The 21374-nt window shown below is 43.7% G+C and overlaps 2 protein-coding genes across 2 annotated transcripts in view; one reads left to right on the top strand and one right to left on the bottom strand.

The window, feature by feature from the left end:
- Positions 1-53: 53 nt before the first annotated feature.
- LHFPL5 (LHFPL tetraspan subfamily member 5) lies at positions 54-9087 on the top strand. The gene is made up of 3 exons (XM_083509426.1): positions 54-819; positions 5429-5665; positions 6661-9087. Exons 1-3 carry the CDS (start codon positions 408-410, stop codon positions 6675-6677), a joined length of 666 nt encoding a protein of 221 aa, XP_083365552.1. The 5' UTR covers positions 54-407; the 3' UTR covers positions 6678-9087.
- Positions 8099-21374, bottom strand: part of SRPK1 (SRSF protein kinase 1) — a 32660-nt gene continuing 19384 nt past the window's right edge. The window contains exons 7-16 of the mRNA XM_083509385.1: positions 20805-20911; positions 19110-19275; positions 17432-17457; positions 16118-16349; positions 15332-15772; positions 14478-14578; positions 13185-13292; positions 12067-12136; positions 11484-11576; positions 8099-10796 (exon numbers count right to left, since the gene is read on the bottom strand). Of these exons, the coding sequence (XP_083365511.1) occupies positions 10612-10796; positions 11484-11576; positions 12067-12136; positions 13185-13292; positions 14478-14578; positions 15332-15772; positions 16118-16349; positions 17432-17457; positions 19110-19275; positions 20805-20911 (1529 nt within the window). The 3' untranslated portion in view covers positions 8099-10611. The remainder of the gene's footprint in view (positions 10797-11483; positions 11577-12066; positions 12137-13184; positions 13293-14477; positions 14579-15331; positions 15773-16117; positions 16350-17431; positions 17458-19109; positions 19276-20804; positions 20912-21374) is intronic.

Raw genomic sequence — 21374 nt, 5'->3', positions numbered from 1 at the left:
GCAGGGAGGAGCTTCGAAGGGCATGTGGCAGGCGCCGATTAGAAACCGGGAGATCCGGGAAAAGGAGGAGGAGGAGCCACGGCTAAGTAACCTTCAGGCTCTCAGGGAGCAGATCAGAACAGAAACTTAAGAGGCATTCTGGAGACCCGACGTCTGAAGCCCGGGAAGGGTCTCTGAGTCTAGAGCTACTTCCCAGAGCCCTGAGGTACTGGCTAGGACTGCGAAGCTGAGCCTGCAGCCCCAATTCCGCAGCTTCAGAGCATCTACCCGCTGCTCCCCCTCCCATTTCCTGGCGTAAGGAAGCAGCCAGCTTGCCGAGCGCCTGACTTTCACCTCCTAGGACCCCTGTCCAGTGCTGACCCTTACCACCTGTTTCCTAGAAGAAACAACCCACCCTAGGAGTCGCCATGGGGAAGATGCTCCCAGCCCAGGAGGCAGCAAAAATCTACCACACCAACTATGTGAGGAATGCCCGAGCCATGGGGGTCCTGTGGGCCCTGTTCACCCTCTGCTTTGCTGTGATCATGGTGGTGACTTTCATCCAGCCCTACTGGATCGGGGACAGCATTGACACACCACAGGCTGGCTACTTTGGCCTTTTCTCCTACTGCATTGGCAATGCCCTTACAGGGGAACTCATCTGCAAGGGCAGCCCGCTGGACTTTGGCACCATCCCCTCAAGTGCCTTCAAAACAGCCATGTTCTTTGTGGGCATCTCAACCTTCCTCATCATTGGCTGCATCTTCTGCTTCAGCCTCTTCTTCTTCTGCAACGCAGCCACTGTCTTCAAGGTGTGCGCTTGGATGCAGCTGGCAGCATGTGAGTGGGGCTTAGGGGACCTGGAGGGAGAGGGGAAGACACTCTTGTAAGAGTCACACACCTGCGCTAATGGGAGTAGCCTCAGGGCCAAGCAATACCATTTTGGGGACAACATAGCTCTTTGCCTCTGTTTTCCAAAGGCCACCTGTGTAGATATAATTCAAATCTGCCAGTGGCCATTCACGCTACATTGGCACCAACACAAACCAGGTTTCGGAATATTAAATTTGCTGCTGAAGCTCCCAGTACATAAGATGGTAAGTGAAATTGGTTTTGGATTGTATATATCAGTTCCTTAGAAGAAATAAAGCATTTCCAACTTCTTATACAAGTGGTTGCCCAGATTACATGGATGCAAACCCTAAATTGTCACTGCAGCCAATCATTGCTCCCTGATCAGTGCACCTATGTGCTTCATATGATGGCAAGTGAATCCTTGTACAATTCATATTTTCTTATTTTTGAACGTACACTTAAATATGCAATATGTGAAGTCTTTTTGCCTTAAATTTCCAGAGGGGTAGGCAGATCAGTCTATTGCAGTGCAAACGATGAAGTCTTGTGGCACCTCAAAGACAAACAAATTCAGTATGGCATAAGCTTTCATGGACTACAGTCAACTTTCTACTCTCCGTAGATTATCCTGTTTAATCTGGTGTTTACGTAATGAACAAGAGTGACTGCCTAATTAAGCCCTGCTAGTAATGGCAATGTCCAAGAGAAGGCACAGCTAGGATTTGGTGAAGCTTTTAGCTGTCCAGACTCAGTCCTGCTAGGTCTGTGCAATTCTACAGGCAGAAGAAGTTGACATATAATCAAGACACTTGAAACCTTTTGAAATATTTACACCAGTGAGAAATGTTGATAGTCTTCTTATATTACCTGCAGAGTTCTGCTTCAACAGGTGGAAGATACATTTGGTGAGAGACATTGGTGGCATAAACCAAGATGAACAACACTGTATTTTGTGGTTTTATATTCTGATTTTATCCTGTGAACCGCCCCGAGATCTGCGGGTATAGGGCGGTATACAAATGTAATTAATAATAAGAATAAGAATAAGAATAAGAATAATAAGGGAAGCCTCTGGTTCCAGCTGTCTCCAAAGCTTGGGAGTCAGAGGCTTGAAAAGGCCTGCAAGTGGCTCACAGTGACCAAAGAGCAGAAACACAGGAGGAAAAGAAAAGGATGGGTAAGCAGGGGTGTGTGTGTGTTTAATGATTTCATGTGCAAAATTTCATGTTTCATGTTGCCATATTGGCTGCCAAGGAAAATGCCAAATAGCAGCATTGATCTATTTTATGATACCCACTTGCATAACTGCAGGAGACTATTTAAACCATGTATGACTCTTCATCTAACTGGTTTAGTATCTTAATCCCATACATGACCAGTGAACCCATTTATTCTGAACTGGAGGGCCATTGAACTTATTTACCAAAGACTTACAGAATTGTCTGAGATCTCAGGGTGTGAAGAATGAACCTCTGCTTTCTGGAAAGATAACATTTATACATTTCAGTGTAATCTGGGAGAGAAGGTCAAATCAAACTGTGCATGGCACATTAAGTAGAAGTCACAGCAGAAACACCAACTAAGATCTAAGACAGGAAGGGATGTTGGTTATAATGAAGAGGAAGCTTATGGGAAGCTAATAATTCAGTTTTCTTTCTTTATAAAGTCCATCCTAGGGAGAAAGCAGTGCCAGAGAGTCATCATCATGTTATGGCATTGTAGTCTAGGCTATCACAATTCCTAGCGGCAGAGATCAATTGTGTCTGTAAGCAAGGAAGACAGAAAACAGCACATTTATTACTGGCATGAAAGAATGCTCTGCAACAGAGGTTATACTGTCTCTTGATGCACTGGTGTATAGTAGTATATCAAAGTATTGTAACTATGACCATGTGGCTGCTGTAGAGCATCAATTGCTGCATGTCACAGAAAGAACATTCACAATGGATATTAACAGAGCTTTACTGGATGCTTTTTCTACCACACTTGCCAGTGATGAAAAATGCTTGTGCAGCCCAGAAGGGCTTGTGTTAACATACAAATAATGATTCCATGACAACAGAAGCACTTAAACAAGTCTAATTCAGAACAGCAATGCTACCTAAATGAACCCTATTCCATACTTATGCAGTAATCCTGGCTTATTTGGTTGTTTACAGCTTGGTTTGTTTGGATGAGTCATCTTGAGCTTTTTGCTCCATTAGCAGCTTCTGTTCTCCTTGTAGGAGAGGTTAATGATCTGTAGATATCTCATTAGTGGCTTGTCTGTCTTTGCTACAGGCCAGCTAGGCTGACTGTCAGTCCCATTCAGCTCTTGGATTCTATTTCAAAGGGAATAGGAACACCACAAGTGCATATTACTGTTTTAACCCTTTAACTTTCATAGTTTCCCCGAAAGATTAATGTAATTCAGAGTTAGACGAAGTGCCAAGAAAAATCCACAGCTCTTTCTCACAGAGCTACTATTACAGGATTCTCTATGGAGCAGAAATTGAGCAGTCCATCAGATTAGCTAAACCATATCTGTAGTGTAGATAAAATGCCCTAACACAATTACTACAGGTGAAATAAAGCCAGTAACATCTTGAATCTGGGGATCTCCTGTTGGCTTAGAATGTCTGTGCAGTGTTGTAAAAACACATGAATGTACTGCGACCACCATTCTGCATCCCTCTTTAGACAGGATTACCGTATTTTTCGCCCTATAGGACGCACCGGCCCATAGGACGCACCTAGATTTGGGGGGGGGGGGGAATAAAGGGGAAAAAATTATTTTCCCTCCCCAGGCATGGGGCTGGGGAAGCTCGGGCGTTGGCAGCTTTGGCATCGCTCTGGGAGCTTGCGGGGCTGGAGGAGGGGAAAGCCCTCCGCCAGCCTTCTCCCGCTGTCCCCCGAGTTTGCGGGGCTGGCGACGGGGAGGAGCAGGCTTCTCCCCCCGCCAGCCTTCTAGCCAAGTCGGGGGACAGTGGGAAAGGCGTGCTGCGCCTCTCCCGCTGTCCCCCGAGTTTGCGTGGCTGGCGACGGGGAGGAGCAGGCTTCTCCCCCCGCCAGCCTTCTAGCCAAGTCGGGGGACAGTGGGAAAGGCGCGCTGCGCCTCTCCCGCTGTCCCGAGTTTGCGGGGCTGGCGACGGGGAGGAGCAGGCTTCTCCCCCCCGCCAGCCTTCTAGCCAAGTCGGGGGACAGTGGGAAAGGCGCGCTGCGCCTCTCCCGCTGTCCCGAGTTTGCGGGGCTGGCGACGGGGAGGAGCAGGCTTCTCCCCCCCGCCAGCCTTCTAGCCAAGTCGGGGGACAGTGGGAAAGGCGCGCTGCGCCTCTCCCGCTGTCCCGAGTTTGCGGGGCTGGCGACGGGGAGGAGCAGGCTTCTCCCCCCCGCCAGCCTTCTAGCCAAGTCGGGGGACAGCGGGAAAGGCGCGCTGCGCCTCTCCCGCTGTCCCCAGAGTTTGCGGGGCTGGGGACGGGGCTCTCCTGAAGCCTGGAGAGCAAGAGGGGTTGGTGCGCACCGACCCCTCTCGCTCTCCAGGCTTCAGCGAAAGCCTGCATTCGCCCCATAGGATGCACACACATTTCCCCTTCATTTTTGGAGGGGAAAAAGTGTGTCCTATAGGGCGAAAAATACGGTATATTACAAAAGGGATCTACATTAGTTATTGCAGTGGCACAGCTCAGCAGCGAAGATGCTGCTGTGCTTGCAGAGGACTTGGTCCTCACACTGCAGCTTCCTATGATGGATGTGGCCCCAGGCACTGCTGAAGAACAATTCACAGATCCCTTTTGTAATGTGTAAAGCATCTTCTGCGTTTAACTGTGGCGATGTGTTATCTCAGATATCTAAATAAAGTTGTCATAAATAATGCAAGTGGTCCCAAGGGAAGTCATTTTGCATTCAAGATCCTGGAACTGAAGTGTTGCTAAGGGAACAAAGAAATGATGCAAAACTACATCTCTCAGCAAAGAAACTCGAACAAGACTTATTCTTTAGAGATGCTACAACCATACCACTTAAATGTACGGGATATAATATGCTGATGTCACAGGCAAACTATATGCATGTGCACTTAAGAGAAACAGTAGATTGCATGAGGCATATAAATTATATTCCAGAAAAACAAGGCGCCTACTACAATGATAATCCATATCTGGCAGCCTTCTTCCTAGTCCTAGATGTATGAGGTTGGGGTGTGGTTACTCTGTAGTGAAGGACCTGGTGCTGAAAATTGCTTCCACACATTCATATCATCACTACTTAAGCTAACATAGAACTGTGCCCATCAAAGGCAGAGACGCTGAATGGCAATGACCTTCTGTAACGACGAGTGGCAGTTTGCAAGAGATTCTGCCTTGTGTCACCACTGATGCAACACTGAGCAAAAGCACTCCATTTGTGTCGTTTGGCTCTCTTAATTTTCATTCAGCCTCTCTTCCCCCTCAATCCCACAATTTCTGGGAGAGATTTGAAAGACATTACTGGAACCAAGATTATGTTTGATAACCTTATTGCACCATGCAAACATCCTGAATGAGACAAGATGAGATCACGTATGGCCTGCAGTCATCCATTTGGAAATCTTTTTAATGCAAAGCATCTTTCCCTGCAGGTGCAGGCTTGTCAATAGGCTGCCTGCTCTACCCTGACGGCTGGGACTCACCTGAGGTAAAACGTATGTGTGGTGAGAAGACTGACAAATACACACTGGGGGTGTGCACAGTGCGCTGGGCATACATCCTCTGCATCATTGGGATCCTGGACGCCTTCATTCTCTCCTTCTTGGCATTTGTGCTTGGCAACCGGCAAGACAATCTCCTTCCATCTGACTTCCAAGTGGATAATAAAGGTGATCCTATTGTGTATATGGAATCTCTCTCAGGGCAGACACCACCCTCCAACCGACTAATACCTTGTAGGATAGCATTAGGCATGCATTCAGAAGTACCAGGACTATGGGATATGATGAGGGAATGGTGGTTCCGAGCTGTGCTTAACTGCATAGTTTACCCAGATGTGTGCTCATGCAGCAACAGTAACTGCAGTGGGCAATTTGAGTTTATTTCAATTATTACTTTTACATCCAGCCTTTCTTCCATGGTGAAACTCCAGCTGGCAAATAGTATCCAACTTGCCTCCCATCCAGGTACTGACCACACCTGCTTTACTTGAGCATAGTTGCTTCATCATGTGGTGGTGGGGAGAAACCAAGTATTTAATAGAGAGGGCTTACTTGAAGGGTCCACATGTCAAGGCTTCTGCATAACTATATCCCTGAAAAACAGCCTGTAATGCAAATGCTTCTGCATGAATGCCAAAAACTCAAGCCTATGTATACAACTCCAAGCAAGCTTCTAGCAGGTGTAGGTATGACTCTCCCCTTAAATATATGTTTGCTAGATACTAAACAGCACCGCAATAGCCCTGTGGAGAGATGATCTATCTTTTCCTCATTGTCCATCATCCTTCAAAGCCCTGCTCATCCATGGAATTCAGGTCTAGTCAGTTGTGATGAAGCCGATACACTTCCAGTGCAGTCCTTATTGGTACATTGGGTACTAAATTGAGCCAGTTCTCATGAACTGCAAGCGCAAATTGCAAATACAGAAAGGGAGTGACATCCTTTTTTCATATATAATCATGGCTAGTGATGGCTTTCAATTTAGTACTAGAGGTTCAGGCTGCACATCACACACCTTCTCCCCTCCCTCAGTAAGTGTGGGCTCGTGTGCATCATGACACTCTTTTGGGCCATGAAAGAAGGGCTCCTTTCATAGCAGTCATGAGGCCTGGATACTTTTCAGGGTCACCATTTGTTGAATGTTGTTGTTTTTTGTCTTGCAGAAGAAGGAAATGAATGAAGACAAACAACCTCAAGTGTACCTTGACTGAAGTAGGCGACATACACATTCCAACTATGACGCTGGAGTCCAGAAGGCTGCTTGATACGCTCCCAGACTTTTATTGCCTGCAGACATTCAATTGCGCTATGACACAAAACCAAAGGCACCACAAAAGGGGGGGGGGAGTGAGGACTCCTTTCGGAAAACTAACCCTTCTTTCTCCGGAAAGATCACCTACTAGATTCTCAAAACCTTTGCCTTTGCCAAGAACTATACCCAAATATTCTTGAACTGAAGATCTGCTATGCAAGAATCAACATATTCATGACATTCTCTTTTAACTGAGGGATCCAATCAATCAAGAGACAATGCAGGCATATAATAAGTAACAAGCAGCCTATGTGAAGCAATCTGTTCCCTCCTTTGTTTACATGAAGCCAGAGTGGAAAGCCACAAAAGTAACTGAGACCCAATGACAGGCACGCCCAGGAGGATAGTAGACTTCCTTCTTTGAAGAATGACTTTCTACCCTGCACTATAGAGTGATCGTGAAACTTCCTTCCAGTCATGAGTTTGCTGTGCATAAAGGAGAGCTGCTGACCATGGAGAATATCTCTTGTTAGGTGTGCAGTTGCTTGCAGTTTTCAGAATTTGGTCTTTTATTCTGTTCTTATGTTTAGTGTAGCCAACTGAGGTTTTCCGTAAAGCATAAATGAAAGAAATCTGCAGCAAAAATTAGCAGTACCAACAAGATGCAGTAATACTCGCATCCAAGGAAAATAGGTCTATAAGCAAGTCCCAGACATCAGCCACAAAGTTAACCCTCCCCTCCCTTGGCCTTACAAAATATCCCACTAAGATACCAAAAGAACCACAGAACAAGCAAAACATGCTAGTAGTTGGGTAATGCATCTCTGCAGTAGGCTCTGTCCACTGCACAGAGCGTATTAGCAATAAACTCAAATGATAAGATTATGCTAAACAGATCTACTCTGAAACCCAAGAGTATTAACTGGATTTCTCTTTATGGTTAATTATCTGGGACAATTCAAACATCTCTTCCTGCAATGAAACCAGTATTGCATTAAGATGATACAGAGTTAAAGTAAGCTGCTAGTATTGTAATGTAAATCTTAACTTAGACCATGATAATGAAATGTCTGATCAATTATGCATTGTGGTTTATGCTTTCAAGAATTAATTTCATCATCTTTTCTCCAGCAGTCTAAAAGCAGACCACCATTTCCTGAACTCATCAGCCACCAATATTCTTTGTTTCCTTTTCCTGCCCTGCAGCCATGCAACTAGATCACTATATCCCCATAACACAGCAGTGCTTGGATTTAATTTAAGCTTCTCACTGTCTCACAGCCTGTTCAGATAAGAGGCTCTACTGTACGAAATCTGTGGATGAATATAGACAGCATATCAAAAGTACCTGTGGATTATTTAATAACCTGTTTATTGTGCTGCTGCATTTACAAAGAAAAAAAGACAATGCACCCAATAGAAAGAATAAAAATGTATTTTTTTCCTTCAGGTTTTAGAACGACAAAACAAGTACAAATCTGTTAGTGAGCACTTTATGGCAATTTGGAAGTTGAGTGAATCCAATGTGAGCCCCCAAATATGTAGGCGATCCTGACAAGCTACCTCTTGTATTATCCTAGAACTTCTCTCTTAGTGCAAAAGAGGTGGCAGCAGCCTTCTTCGGTGGAGGGGAACCTATATCAAAACCCAAGAGATGCAGCCCCCACACCCAGGAGCATTTTGTTCCATTCAGGTAGGCAAGATGTTGATGCAAACTAGGTTGCATTGACACCGGAAATTCAATTCTCCCTGCCAGCAAGTTTTCACAGTATTCAAAAAGAAAGTATGTATTTATACATTCTATTTCGATCCTTACAGTCAAGCAAAGAAGTGCTTCTTGGAGGTGAAGAAGATACTTTAGATAACCGGAGTATCATTTAAAACTACTGGAACCTTTTCCTTTTCATCTTAAGATTGTACAAAGAGAACATTGCTTAAGATCTCCTAAATGGACATGCAGCACAGATTTTGCAAAAGCCTCAGTCAGGTATAATATGACAGTGCAGCCAAATTCGAAAGTGAAGGAGGTATGATGGTTAAACTTCCATTTAAGATAAAGTAAAATAAAACTGCACCAGATTTTTTTTGCAAAGGATAACGAGGGTTTAAGATGACTATAAACTGGGATTTCTGCCAAGAGAAAACAACCGAGAAGAGTGTTTTCCTGCTGGTAGCTTTTGCATTGAATTGTCCCTCAGAGTGCCTTCAATTCTGAGTCCTCCAGCAGTTTCCAGCCTGGGAGAATTCTGCAATCTCAAAGGCCTATTTGGTCCATGGGAAGTCTCCAAACCTTACATTTGAGCAAGATGCTGGGGATTTAAAAAAAACCACAAACAAACCTGGGAAAACCTAGGAGATACTCATTGTAAAACTAGCAAGAGTTACATATCTTTCTAATAAAATAAAAAGCCTACAAGAGTCAGTCACAACTAACCCCTTTTCCTAGGAGTTTTACAAGCTTGCGTTGTATATTCTCTGCTGAGCAACAATGGCTGTAATGATTCTGGAGAACAGAATTTGACACTTCATCTCTAGGGGTGGGTGGGGAAGATTCAAACTACTCTGTTCCCCTAGATTATTTGTTCTGCTGTTAATACATAGGAAGAAATTCTATTCGAAAGGGGATTTCTAGAGTCCAGCACCTTGGACAGTTAACAGGGTATATATATCATTACATTCATTAACCTTTGGAAATAGGGTGATTGATAGTCTGGGCACAGCTGGAAAGACAGCCCCCAATATTATCTTTCCTTATTGTTGAAAAGGAAGAACATATCCTATTTTTCCAGACTGAAAACGTAACTGCTCTCTCCTAAAAATACAATTTCACACAAGGCAAACAAGGCCCCTGGGGGCATAAGGGAGACCTATGGAAAAAGTGGTCTGCCAGAGGCTGGATCACCTCCTGGCTTTTGTAGCAGAAACCATGCCATTGTCAAATGCCTTTTGGGCCACTGTACACTGTTGGCAAGCCCCGTATTGCCTGGGGCTGCATGTTGGGCAAGTCTGGCACTGAACCTGGGCAACCTGGCTGCCCCTCTGCAGCCAACAAATGCACAGAGCCAGACTTGTAAAGAGACAGTGACCTCTACCAATGCCGGCTGCTGCCTTTATTTTCCATGTGAAACTTACTGGAGTTCACATGCTACGGCTTTGGAGAGCAGCTTATTTCATGGGACTCAAAAACTCAAGTGAACATGGAGGGGTCAAAAAAATGGCGCTAAAAAAAGAGAGGTACAGTTCATAAGAGGTCGTTTCAAAGGATTAAATGGCTAAAACTAGAGAAAAAGAATAACGAGCAAAAAAGAAAGTTACCCAAGCAGCAGAGCAGACACCTTAGGAATGAGTCGAGTCGAGTTCAGTGCTCCACATGGAGCTACCACCTTGGTGCCATCTGCCATTTCTCCTCTTACTGTCAGCAACTGGATGTGCACTAAGAAAATGACTCCCAGAGTCAGTGAGCTAAGGAGGGATTCACAGCTCTTCACATCCCCCTTGGGATGACGGCAATATAGTTAAGGGAGTGTGTCCCAATGGAGATTTCCCCACACCTTCAGGGTTAGGTACTTGAGTAAGGAAGAGAGTCAGGGGTCATTTCACATTCCTGTAAAAACTCTTTGGCAAACTCCAATCACAGCAAAACATATTGGACGCCCACTGGCTGACAATAGTCCCTACTGAGTCGAGTACACAAACTCACATGAACGGTTAGATTTATCTAAAATCTCAAAAGCCCTCAAGGAGAAGCTTCACTCTGAAAATCAACAAGGAAAAAATTGACCTGGGAGGAGAGGGAAGGGGCAGCTGGGACATCTAGGTGTGTATATATTATGCTGTAAACCCGGTTATAGGGCCAATACATCTAGGAGTTGAGCCAGGGGTGCCTGAGACACTGTGCTGCTGTAGCTCTCTTCTCAGGATTCAGTTCCAGCATAGGTAATAAGAAGTCTGTGAATGCAGCTGCCTCGTCTTGGGACCACTCATATTTCTCCACCAAAACTTCAAAAAGGCCCCATGGCTTCAGTTTGGTGATGTGCTTCAGATCACCTGAGAACAATGACAGGAAGATTAACAAGGCTCACATTAACATGAACAGGAAGGCAAACAGAACAGGTATCAGGATTCTAATGCTCCCTTCTAAATGATATTGCTCAACAGAAAAAGGAGTATTTTTTCTCTTTCAAATTTAACACCCAGCGCAAGGCAAGTTGTAAATTATGGACTGTATGAAGTAGTGCTAGCTAGGCAGCGTTGTGCCAAATATGGACTACACTTTAAGGAAGTGTCTGGACTCTGGGAATTTTTTTTGAGAAGTCTGGTATTCCATGTTCTCTGTCTTCCTCACTTTCCAAAAAGCCTAAATCCCAATCCTGCTCTACACCTGCTGTCATACAATGTCAGGTGGGCAGGACTTGGGCAGGACAAATGGCATGGTGGGCCAAAATGGGACCTCAGTGGGCCTAATACAGCCTGTGGGCTGAAGCTTCCTGACCAGCGGCCCAAGGGGCCCCAATGGTTAAAGAAGTCTGACTTTGTTTCCAATGAATGAAAACTAGAAATAATTATAAGCAAATGAGTAACCCTCTCTGCCATTGCTCATATATGTCAGCAAAGTAAATGGGTGCTTTGTTATTATAAAAGAAAACAAACAAGCAAAATAATAAAAACTAGATATTCCAACTACCCCAGGTCTGGAACCCTCAGCCATTCAACCTCAGATTATTTTCGCCTTACCTTTTTTGGTGAAGAACTCCTTGGAGTATTTTCCAGCCACAATGAGCTTGCGAGGTATTTTCCCCAGAAGTTCTATGATTAATGCAATGTGGTCTGTATTCCCCAGGAGAGGGCATGAAAGAAATAATATGCAATAGTATAAACACACAATGGCTTTCATCCAGTTAGTGTGCTCTTTCTACCTTCTTCCCTGCTGGATTTGAGTGTTTGTCATGTTCTCTCCCCTCCCCCCCCATTTTCTATTGCTCTGGGTCAGTCTATTCTGGCAGACATAAATCTCTACATTGGGAATAGTCCTTTTTATGTGTTACCTTGCTGTTAAAAACAAACCATTGATTATTTAATAAATGACTAACAGTAACACGCTGGAACTTAAAACAATCTGTTTTTAAATCTTATATTGAAAATGAGCTGCATAATGTACCAGTAGACTCCAGCAGACCAGTATTAAAAGCTCTCAACAGAATAAAGAGGCTAGATCTCTTTTTGAGGTCTTGCTTTGTAGAGCTAGAACTTCCAAACCCCCTTGCGTAGGAACTATGTGCAGAAATAATTTAAAGTACTAGAAGTAGTAGGTACACACCTTCATCCCTTGAGTAATCTTCTCCAGAGTGAGGCTCAAACAGATAGTCACCCGTAGCCAGTTCGAAGGCCTAAACAAGGAAATGTCAGACAACTTTCAGGGTCTTTGGGGGGAATACAGTCATTTGGTATAAAAGCCACAATGCTAATCACACGTTAGTGTGCAGAGAAAAGGAATCCACTCTAAATTATGGTGCTGAAAGAGTATGTCAGGGACCTGCCATCACAACAGGGGTGGGAAACAGAAGGGCAGTTGTGTTACAGGGAGCCTCTGAAAATCTTGCGAAGCAGTTCCTCTTCCGGTGATGAGGAAAACCCCACCTCCAGTGGGGAAGAGGTGAAAGGACCAGAGGACGCTGGTGGGAGCCTCAGCACCACTTCTGGCAAAGCCGTCCAGGACGGAAGCACGCCCCCTCCGTCGCCCACCCTGCACAGAAGTCTAAAGCACAAAGAGGGAAGGAAAAGGCTGGGCGTAACAAGGCTTTTATGCTGCAGGAGGTCCAGGAAACAGGCACTCCCGGATTCTGCAAGCGATTGAGGCAGACATGAACTTTGGGGTTCTGCACTGTAAATAGTTTGCACCCAAATAAAACCTGTAAAAGACAGGTCGGAGTCCTGCCTGGTTACTCGTAAGCAGCCACCCTTGCCATCTGACAAGTATCATGAATACTTCAGGATTCTTTTAGTCAAGCAATTTTGATTCAAAACAAGGTCCACATCCCAGAGTGCCTTGCTCACCAAACTGCTGATACTGAACCCAGACATATAACTGGTTAGGCTTTAGACCTGTAAATTACTTGGTCCATGAAGTCTGAAACAAGCAGGCCTTACCGAACATTGGCAATGTAGTAATAATTTTTTTAAAAAAGTAAAAAGCTTGCTTCAATTAAATGAAAAGCTTCATTTAATTTCTAATAGCAAGCTTCATTTCATTTCAGGGCAGTACGGATATAACAAATGTAAAACACACACACAACAAAACCAAGAAAACAGCAGACAAAACTTTAAAACAGATAAAAACGTACTATCAGCTTATTGCAATTTAACAGTAATTTAATTCCTGCAGAATTCTGCAACGGACACCACTTCAAAGATTTAAGGCAATGTGATTGAACTTACCATGCAAGCTGTACTCCAAATATCAGCTGGGGTGCTATAACCGGCTCCAATCAGTACTTCCAAGGATCGGTATTGCCGTGTCTGAATGTCCTCAGTGAAATGTTTATGCTGTGGGTTTAAGATGAGAGATCAAAGGAGATTCCAGAGACCAAGTAGACATGTACTAGGGAATGACTACATCTCAGAAATGAATCCCAGTGAATTCAAAGGCATGTATAGACACTAGCTGATGTCAACAGAGCCCCTAGTTTTGCTATTAGAGGACAGATCTGCAAGATGTAATATAGCTCTCAATTATCTGGTGCTCATTACTTGGTCTGCCCTCCCTCACCCTCATCTTCTCTTCTGCCTACCCCAGTGCTAATTAGGATGCTATACAGCATCAACAAAGGCTTGCGGTCACTTTTGTGGCTCTAATATGGGGCTGAGGCAAACTTGGGTACTCAGTTTGAAAATGCACCTTGGAAATCAATGTGCCAAAAAACCCCTGACTCTATCTATCCTTGAGTCCAGTCTCAAACATGTGTTGAGATGAATCTGTACTGCTACCAAACAGAGGATTACTGGATCACTCCCTATGGAATGCTGGATGCCTGTTGATCGTGCAACATGTACTACCACAAGTGGTGCTCATACACAGTGATACAGGCCTTTTGGTCTCAGGTATTATAGGAAATCTCTGCTAACGTATCACAAATTGCACCTTCCTTGCCACAGCAGGCCTTGCTCTCTATCTTTCCAGAGGAGATGTGTGAAGGAGGAGTTTATTTCTTTTGCTGGCTATGAAGCTGACGGTTGCTCAGCATTGGAACCAGAGCTCCCCCTTCACTTTGGAGGAACGTTGGAACCAAGTTAGGAACCTTCCGTTATTAGAAAAGCCAACTTACATAATCAGGCTATGTACAGGCTTGAATGAAGTGGACAGGTTAGTTTAGAATACTGCTTGCATACATTGACCCCCTGGTCACCAACTAACTTGCTGCAATGAACTGATCCAACCGTGTCACATGAACTCTCAATGTCACATTGAAGATGTAAGAAGCTAGATCTCACTTCTCATTGTAGTCAGCGTATTTTTCAATACCACTACTAACAGTACCACTACTGTTTGGTTTCCTGCTTATTTGGTGGGAATGTGGGGGGTCTGTATGGGTGTCTGTGTGTAAGAAACCAATTTTTAATAAACAGTATTAATGGGGGGAAATATCAGAGGTATGTTTGCTACATTCACCTGAGCTAACTGCAAAGAGACAGCAGTTTCTGTAACAGTATGGAAAGAGCTTTAAAACTTACCACCCAGCAAGCATTTCCTAGGTCAGCTATCTTCACTTTGAGCTTATCTGCATTCCCAGGCTCAAGAGGATTAAGGAGGAAATTTCCAGCAGCCGATTTTCCTAGGCACAGCACAAACAACAGCCAGTTAACTCCACATGGACAGGCCCACCATCTGCCACACAAATTCTAAAAGCATCATTGTTTATTAGAGTACTAGTCACTCCTTGTCTGGAGTCAAGTATTAATTTCACATCCATGAGTTGGTTTGGATGTCACTATAAACCGTGGCTTAATGCGACAAGAAATGCAGAAGCCTTGAGCTCATGTGCTCCCCCCTCCTCCTTCAGTGCTACTGTAAGTGGAAGACCAGAAGCTCTTGCTTCTGTTTGTGATCAATCGCAGCTTGTCACTTTTTCCAAACCTGGCAAATTGTGGTTGACTTTAACTATTTAACTTTTAGAATCTTCAAGCCATGTGTTATGGAGAAAGGAAGAACCTTGACAGTTCTCTTTCCTTAGAACCAGGACCAGCTCTAATAGGGAAGTTTTCACTTCACAATGAAGCACAATAAAGGACAGAGAATAAACTAAAGCCAACTCATGCCCTGTCTAATCTCACCTCAGACTTTGCTGGATGACTTTAAACAAGCCATTATCTGGCTTCTCCCTGCCTCTCCCTTCATATGGGGAAAAAACAACACTAGCGTGCCTTACAAGGAATGCTACTGTAAGATTATCATGATCATGTGTGAGAAATGCTTTGAAAGCTTAGGAAATGTTGATAATATATCAACATGATTGTGGCATATTCCATAACACGGTTTGCGTCAAAATTGCACAATTGATTGCTTATACAGAACCCATGTCCTGTACCTTGGCTGTTCTCAGATGACTCATTATTCTCATTCTCATCCTCTGAAGGGATTTCTGCCCTGATGCTCTCTTGCAAATGGCTGATCTGCTGTTCACTAAAATACTGTCCGTCACTTGAAGTTGCTTGGCATATCATTGAATCTGCAACCTCCGAAATTAAGGGCTCGCAGGAGTCTGATAACGCTTCCTGTGTGCTGGCCTCTGGGCCACCATTACTTTGGTTGTAAGCACAGCTCTCCTCCTCTTCCTCCTCCTCCTGCTCCTGAGAGGGCCTGCTGCAATCATTGGCATTGTGAAGGTCTTCCTCGAGTCTCACTGACACTTGGTTGATGGACTCTGAGAAGGTAGCCATTTGCATCACTCCATTACAGTTGATCTCTGTTATGCATTTTTCAACTCCTTCCATTAAGACAGCTTGCTCTGATACAAGGGAAATGTCATCTAGATAAAACAGAAAAACCGGAAAACTTATTGAGGAGGATGGAGTTATAACTAAACGTGTTTTAATGACTAGTGATTAGGTACGAAGTGCAAACAGTATCCAATACTGCAGCTGTTCTAACCACTTATAAACAGTGGCTTAAGATGTCCATTACATAGGCTGGGAAAATGCTAATTCCTAGGGTAACAATAATGATCTGTTAATATTTTCTTTTCCTGTAGAGTTTTTATCATTACTTCTGTTATGTTTAATGTCTATTAATGATTATTTTAAAACCTCCTCCCTTTCAAAGGATGCATTATTACCAAGTACACCCAAAGCACATATTTTCTAGAAATCCATACCTGTCTTTTCTGGCAGCTCTTCATCTGGAGGGCTCTCTTTTAAGAGCAGCTCAAGTGGCTGTGGAATTTCCTGCTGCTGCTCCTCCTCCTGCTGCTCCTCAGGCTCTGCTTGCAGTGGGATGGCTTCCTTCTCCATCTCCTCAATTTCCTGAATTCGCTTCTCCAGCAGCTCCGCTTGTCGTTTCTGTTTCTTTTTCAATTTCTTTTTCTTATTTTTCGACATTTTGTCAGCCTGTAGGGTAATTGCAAATACATCAACCCTCAGGCATCTACTGCCTACTGCAAATAATCTGGTGGACTTTTTATATAGAAAAAGCAGTTAAATAAGGGAAAACAGAAGGAAATAACATCCGGATATCATGAACATTTACACTGCAATCCTATACATGTTTATATGAGTTCAATTTGGCTTATTTCCAGGTTTGCAAGTAAAGGATTGCCACCATAAATCCAGTATTTCAAACAAGCCTCAATCCTATTCTCATAATTCTAGTACTGTATGTGCTTGTTAATGATGCACTCCTATGCTTACTCAGAATTCCTACTGAGTTCAATGGCACTCCCATGTAAGTGGATATAGGATTGCAGTCTAAGTGCAAATTAGAAGATGTCAAACAAAGCCTCTCTGAGGTGAGCGCTCTTGGATGTCAATACCATTTACATAGCAGAACAATTCTCCATAATTATTCTTCCTTGTGTAAATTGCTAGCACTCATTGATAATAACTGACCACATTCTAGATCAGGCATAGGTAAACTCGGCCCTCCAGATGTTTTCAGACTACAACTCCCATCATCCCTAGCTAACAGGACCAGTGGTCAGGGATGATGGGAATTGTAGTCTCAAAGCATCTGGAGGGCCGAGTTTGCCTATGCCTGCTCTAGATATTTCAGATATTAAACAAGGAACCTTTGTGCACTACAGACCAATTCACATCATATTTATTTCATTCAAGTGAGCAGTTCAGACTACCCCCCAAGTACGTGTTCATACGAATAAATATAAGATACAAACAGAAAAATCATAGATTTGGTCATCAGAAATTTCTGCAATTGTAGTAGCTAGAAAAATAGCCAAACTAAGGCAAAGAAAGGGTAACCATTAAGAGAACTGAAAGAAATGAAGTGTATATGGCAGCATGCAATAATCTGAGCCCCTGGGATGGTGGGAAATAGAAATCTAAATATGTCCAGACACAATTGTGCTGTTTGGTAGGAGCCTTCCCACAGCACTGGAACTGCTCTGTAAAAAGACAGTGTACATCTGAATGCAAAGTTTAACTCATTTATAACATGCACAAGTTATCACACTTACTGGTTTGGGCTGTGGTGCAGTACTCACTGTGAAATAAAAAAGAAATACAATTAATATGCCTGCAATCATGCTATTAAAGTGACATACTACTCAAACTATTCTATAGTTAACAGAAAACTACTTCTGAAACATGACTGAAGTATAGAAAAAAAGGAAAATGTTCTCATCAAGTCATCAACAGATTAAATTCCAACACTGAGCAGCATTGGAAGACAGGCATCTACTTAAATCACTCCTGCAACACTGAGAAGCTGTTCCAAACACTAAATTGTTACCTTCTCATGGAAGCAGAGAGAACGCAATGTCAGATTATTATACATAACAACAATTATGTTATCAATTGTCAGGCCACTCAACCGTTTTCAAAGTGAGGGGAATAATTACATGCAAGTGAGGCAACACAGCAGCACGTACACAGTATTTTAAAAAGTGAACTGAGATGACACATAGGTAAGTCAAGAGTGCATTAAGTCCACTTCAAGTTCCATCAATTTCCAATTAACCACAGTCGTACCTTGGAAGTCAAACAGCCTAGTTCTTGAACGTTTTGGCTCCTGAACGATCAAAACCTGGAAGTGACTGTTCTGGTTTTCTAACATTCTTTCGGAAGCAGAATGTCCGACGGGGGCTTTGGCGGCTTCCAATTGGCTGCAGGAGCTTCCTGCAGCCAATCAGAAGCTGTGCTTTGGTTTTCTAACGTTTTGGAAGTCAAACAGACTTCCGGAATGGATTCCGTTCGACTTCCAAGGTACGACTGTACTTGAAATAGTAAATCGCAGGTGGTCAGCTGACAGCCCACAAAAATAATTTTCATTGGTCCCTGGCAGACCTATGTTTAATCAAGGGGTAAAAATGTTTAATAGACAAGAAAGAGCCTGACCACTGGAGGACAGGGTTGTGACCCCTGGACCTCTGTTTTGAAAACTGACTGGTCTTGAAGAATACAGATACAGCAAGACATTAAACAGTTGTCATGGCTACTGCTCTGTAACCATACTCTTATGAAAACTTCAGGTACAGTGTGCCACCTTGGCTGGTGACTGAAAAGGATGGAGTTCATGTAGTCTCAATAAAACACCACAGATTTGGTGGAGACCAAATTAGGAACACCCTCCCCGCTTTTACCATTAGTCAATGCTCTTCAAAGGTAATCCTGAGATACTGTTGCACAGCTCTTTGGCAGCACCAGGGAGGATTCAATTTCTATATCAGATTTGTCTTAAAAGATTGAACACCTATAATAGTAAAGCCACTTAACGGAGAGTCTACTTATACATAATATATACGGAATGTATGATGGAAAGAATTTTTAAACTCTCTGGGGAATACAAGACTGAGCAAGGCATATCCAAGATGACCTCACTGCAGAGGTCTTCTAAATTGAATTTCTATAAACTCTTTTATACACAACGCAACAGAAGTTGGCCTATCATCAATTTAATTACATGAGATCAGAAACAGCATTTTAAATAATTCTCCAGCGTGGCAATTTACACACTTTTCATGAGCTCTATACATAAACATACAGCTAGTACTGCAATGAATATCTATTTTATAGACAAACTGAAATGATGTTCCATATTAATCATGTTCAGGGTGATCTAGACAGCTAATATTTGTCATATCCTAACAAACCACTTCAGAATGAACTGACTTTAAGCTAAAACACAAAAAGCACCTGCAGAGCCAGAAGGAGGGGGGGCTCCAGATCGCTGCCACTCTGTTGCTTCTGCAGCCAGCCTGCGGATATACTGGTCATTAACACACAGCAGAATGTTCTCTGGTTTAATATCAGTGTGGATAATCCGACACTTGGCGTGCAAATAGTCCAGTCCCTGCAAAACCTGCAGAGAACAAACAACAAAGGAAAGTCACATACAGGTGACAAAATGTCATTGTGTAACTTCCAAAGTATACCGGAGAGCCAGTTGTGGTGCACAATGTGACCAAAAGCTTGATTTTATTATGAAGCAAGCAGTGAAAAAGCCAGGTTACTATGGAAACTATAGCAAAATGAGGGCTTTACTTGATCTTCAACCTACTGTTGCTGAAGGCGTAATTCCCATTCATTTTAGCACTATTCTTCTACTCCAGGCTTCCCCATCCTTCCCAGCTTTCATTTCTGTTCTTGAAGCATCAATTACAAATGGGACTTGCAACAAAGCGTTGCACAACACCAGTGTGTGTACGTGTGTGTGTGTGTTATTCAACGGGATGATGCCTCCAGTATTATATGTTAATGTACAAGTGTGTGCTATATGAAGGGAAGATACATTTTGCAGCCTGAACAACACACCCAGTCAACCTTACATGGGAATAAGTCCCATTAGGGCTTGTTTTCAAATAAGGATGCCTATGATCAGGTCAGGCCCTTGAGTGGAGGCACCACTGTGACATATTGGGATGTCCATTTGGCAGCACTTTGCCAGCTCCTTTTGCGTATCACCTGACTTGAGGGGCTGTTCCGTACTCACAGAATGAAGAAGCAGCAGGTCAGTGTGCCTCTTTGGTTCCACCTCCTTTAGCTGCACCCAGTAGGGACCAGGGCAAGTAGACAGGGCAACTGAGCAACACCCCACCTATTACCCTAGTTAGGTGCTGTCACTCCATCTCCTCTTCACCTCTTCCCACAGCCAAAGTGTGGGGCAGAGAGAAGTGAGCAAACAAAGGATCCATCATCACCATCCAGTCTTTTGTTCCTGTGTGTGTAAGGCAGTTGGGGGATGGCACCCACCTGCCTCAGTTAGTAGCAAGAGTGCCCACATCTTCCCTTTGTTTCACTCTAGCTGTGTCTCCTTCCCTAAGTTTACCCACCCAAATGATTCCCTCCCCCTCAAAACACACACACACACACACACACACACACACACACTTACTTTATATAAGCCCAACTGGAGCAAACAAAAATGCTCCTGGAGCAGTAAAGCACACATACACAGTCCTTTGCTTCCGCTTTTGGGAACTGTGCTGCCTTTTTAGTAGAGTGCCTTGTGGTTTCCAGTGATATGCAACAACCTACCCTGTTTTGCTGCCAAATCAATCAGAACAGGGTCACTGATTCTGCTATTAGATAGAATCTTATTCTGCTATTAGACAGAAAGCATGAGAAAACTCTTGAACTGGCCTACTGATTCACAGCAGTTTCTTGTTAATTCTTAAATACTGTGTGAAGGACCTGATCTTGGGATCCTAGAGCATGTGATGCACAGGATATCCACCAATGAGAAGTCATTGTTACAATTTTGATCTGTTCCAGCAGCCAAAAGTGCAGCAACTGACATCACAGAATCTCCAGCTGCACTTTGGAGCACCAAACGCTTGACAAAAACAACTTTTCACAAAAGTAGACCCAATTATAGTATATGTAACATGCCTGGTGGATGATCCTTTTTACACAGAGTAGTGGAAGACCCTGATAATTTGATTTGATGATCCATTTCAGAAGATGGTGCCCCAGAACTTCAAACACCATGCAAATATCTGTAGCTGAGTCAAGGCTGAATTTCCCAGAACATTTACAAAGTCAGCTATTGCTGAATACATAGCAACACGAAAAAAGAAATTTCATGCTTAGTTATCGCGTATATACCCATTTCCCCCTGACTATCTGCATGTAGTTTTCTAGAATAGCTACACTTTGTGGCAATTTTACACAGCCCCTGCCAGTGGTGTGGCATTCCTTGTGTGGCTTCCCCATGCTGTGCACTGCTGCCAGTCACCAAGAGGGAGAGGTAAGGCAATGGGGCGCTTGGTGTGGGTGCAGTGGTTGAGTCAGCCCAATGCTCCCCCCCCACTGCACATCCACTGCACTCCCTGCCCCCCCCCCGCTAACCAGCAGCAATATATGACATTGGGAAGCCAGATGAGCAAGGCCGCAACATCCACCCCATTACAGTGGTACCTCAGGTTACAGACGCTTCAGGTTACAGACTCCCCTAACCCA

Source organism: Podarcis liolepis (genome assembly GCF_965112155.1).
Source record: "Podarcis liolepis genome assembly, chromosome: 6".
Taxonomy (NCBI): domain Eukaryota; kingdom Metazoa; phylum Chordata; class Lepidosauria; order Squamata; family Lacertidae; genus Podarcis; species Podarcis liolepis.
Note: the sequence above shows the minus strand (reverse complement) of the source record. Positions and strands in the feature narration are given on the sequence as shown.